At 55.0% G+C, this 2,192-nt stretch overlaps 1 protein-coding gene across 1 annotated transcript; it reads right to left on the bottom strand.

Annotated features, from left to right (window-relative positions):
• Positions 1-421: 421 nt before the first annotated feature.
• Hcar1 (hydroxycarboxylic acid receptor 1) lies at positions 422-1,685 on the bottom strand. The gene has a single exon (XM_032886907.1). It carries the CDS (start codon positions 1,475-1,477, stop codon positions 422-424), a length of 1,056 nt encoding a protein of 351 aa, XP_032742798.1. The 5' UTR covers positions 1,478-1,685.
• Between the last annotated feature and the right edge of the window lie 507 nt (positions 1,686-2,192).

Genomic DNA, 2,192 nt, shown 5'->3' with positions numbered 1-2,192 from the left:
CAGCTGGAAATAAGTGTATTGACTCAGTGCAGCTTCTATTTTTTTTCAGTCCAGGAAATACCGACGAGTTATTGAGATCATTAACTCTCTCCCAGCTAGAACAAGACCCGGCAAGGCTCATAGCGATTTTCTCAGCCGTGCAAAGCGACACAGGCACCCACGGTTTCCTTCACACTCACACGCGGCTGCCCCCTTACCATGGCCATCAGAGTATTTAAACCCAAACCAGTCATTTGGAACCTTCTGGAAAAGGGCGAACGGCGTAGCTTTTGCTTCTACTTGAGTGAGAAAGACACAGCTGAGAAAGAGCGGGGCAGGCGGGCGGGGGGGGGCTGTCATTTTCAAGTCCCTCACCCTTCAGATTTAACTCACAGTTGCCCAGGTCTCTGCTTTGCTGCTGGGCCATTTGTCTTCATGGCATTCAACACACTTGGAGACCCCCCTGCCCGTCAGACGGCCTCTGGGAACTATTTACCACATCGGTGGAACTCTTACGACAGAGATTCGAAATTGGCATCTCTTCCGACCTCCGTGCCTGCGAGCGTCCCGGGCGTCTGGGTTTCAAGCTGCGGATTTTGAGCTTGGCGTAGAACTTGGGGAACGAGGGGCTTGAGAAGTAGTACACAAGAGGGTCCAGCATGCTGTTCAGGTAGGTGAGACTCAGGGTGACATGGAGAGCTATGTGGACAGAGGGGTCACAGGCACTGGAGGGCACCGTCCAGAGGAAGTAGAGCCTCGCCAACACGCTGGGCAGGTAACACGTGATGAACACGGAAGCCACCACCATGATGAACCGGGTGGCCCTCCTCATCCGCGCCTGTCTGGTCAGCTGCTGCCTCTGTCTCAGGCTCCAAACAACTTGGAAGGAGCAGAACAAGATGATGGCCAGGGGCAGGAAGAACTCCAGCTGGGACATGATATCGTGCCACCCGTTGGCGGACCCCATGGTGAAGCTCTCACAAGATGACACCATCCCCCGCACACACAGGTGACTCTCCATCAGAAGATACACAGTCCCCAAGATGACCAAAGTCCAGAGGACGCAGACGATGGCAGCTGCAGTCCGGTTGGAGATGGCGTTCACCACATGGTGGGGGTGGACCACTTTGAAATACCTGTCCACGGCCACCACAGTGAGGAAGACAATGCTTCCGGCCCTATTCATGGCCAGCATGAAGAGGACCAGGCGGCAGGGAATATCCCCCAAAATCCAATGCCTACGTCTGAGGTAGTAGTCTGTCCGAAGGGGTAGGCAGATCATGAGGAGAAAATCGGCCACAGCCAAGTTGAAAAGGTAAATAGTGCTCGACTTCCAGGTCTTCATGTGAAAGCAGAAACCACACAGGGCTAGGCCGTTGCCCAGGGCTCCAAGCACGAAGGCCAGGATGAGTAAAGGTGGCATCACCTGGGTGATGGGTTCCCCCTCGATGAGACAGCACGACCCGTTGTCCATAGCACTCGGAGAGAGGAAGAGCATCCTAGGTGGCCGACGCAAAGGCACAGCTGCCTATCTGAACACTACGGTTCCCCTCAGCAGCTGGGCCCCTAACCTCATCACCCAACTTCAGTCAGGAAATGAAAGCCGACAGCAGGTCCTTTCTCCTCAGCCTGGATCACAAGCTGCATGTCCCCTACAGAGGTGAAGCCTGCAGCTGGGTCAGGCTCTGAGGTGAGAGTAGTTTTCCAAAAGCATACATTGCTGGGCTGCAGCTTGGGGGTCTGATGCCAGCCACGCAGCAGACTTGTTGCTGGGTCCAGCCCTGGGGACGATTTTGCTTTTCTGGTTTTGCCTTTTCCCTCACACTCTGGGCTGCAGAATGTTCTGAGCTGCCAGAAGGCTTGGGGGTGGGTGGGGGAGCTTGTTTGCCCTCCCTCCTGGTGGAGAAATCTAAACATTTCCTGGAGTTGTTCTGGGCCTCTGCCTGGCTGCTCTCCTCCCTAACCTTTGCCTGACTACCCCGTCCTCCCCAAATCCCCTGGGACACTCCCATGCAGTGCCAGAGAGGGGAGAGAGACTGTGTTGTGCAGCCTCTATCTCGGGGCCACTTCCTGTGCCCACACCCAGAAGCACAGCCTCCAATATTGAGGAGGGTCTGCAGGGAAACGCAGTTTTAAACATCCATCCGGTATCAGAAAAATTCTTTATGGGCTGAGGGGGTAGCTTGTGCAAAACTCTGGGCTTTGGGTTCTAG

This window comes from Rattus rattus, chromosome 16, assembly GCF_011064425.1.
Source record: "Rattus rattus isolate New Zealand chromosome 16, Rrattus_CSIRO_v1, whole genome shotgun sequence".
NCBI lineage: Eukaryota > Metazoa > Chordata > Mammalia > Rodentia > Muridae > Rattus > Rattus rattus.
This window is presented reverse-complemented; position numbering and strand designations above follow the sequence as displayed.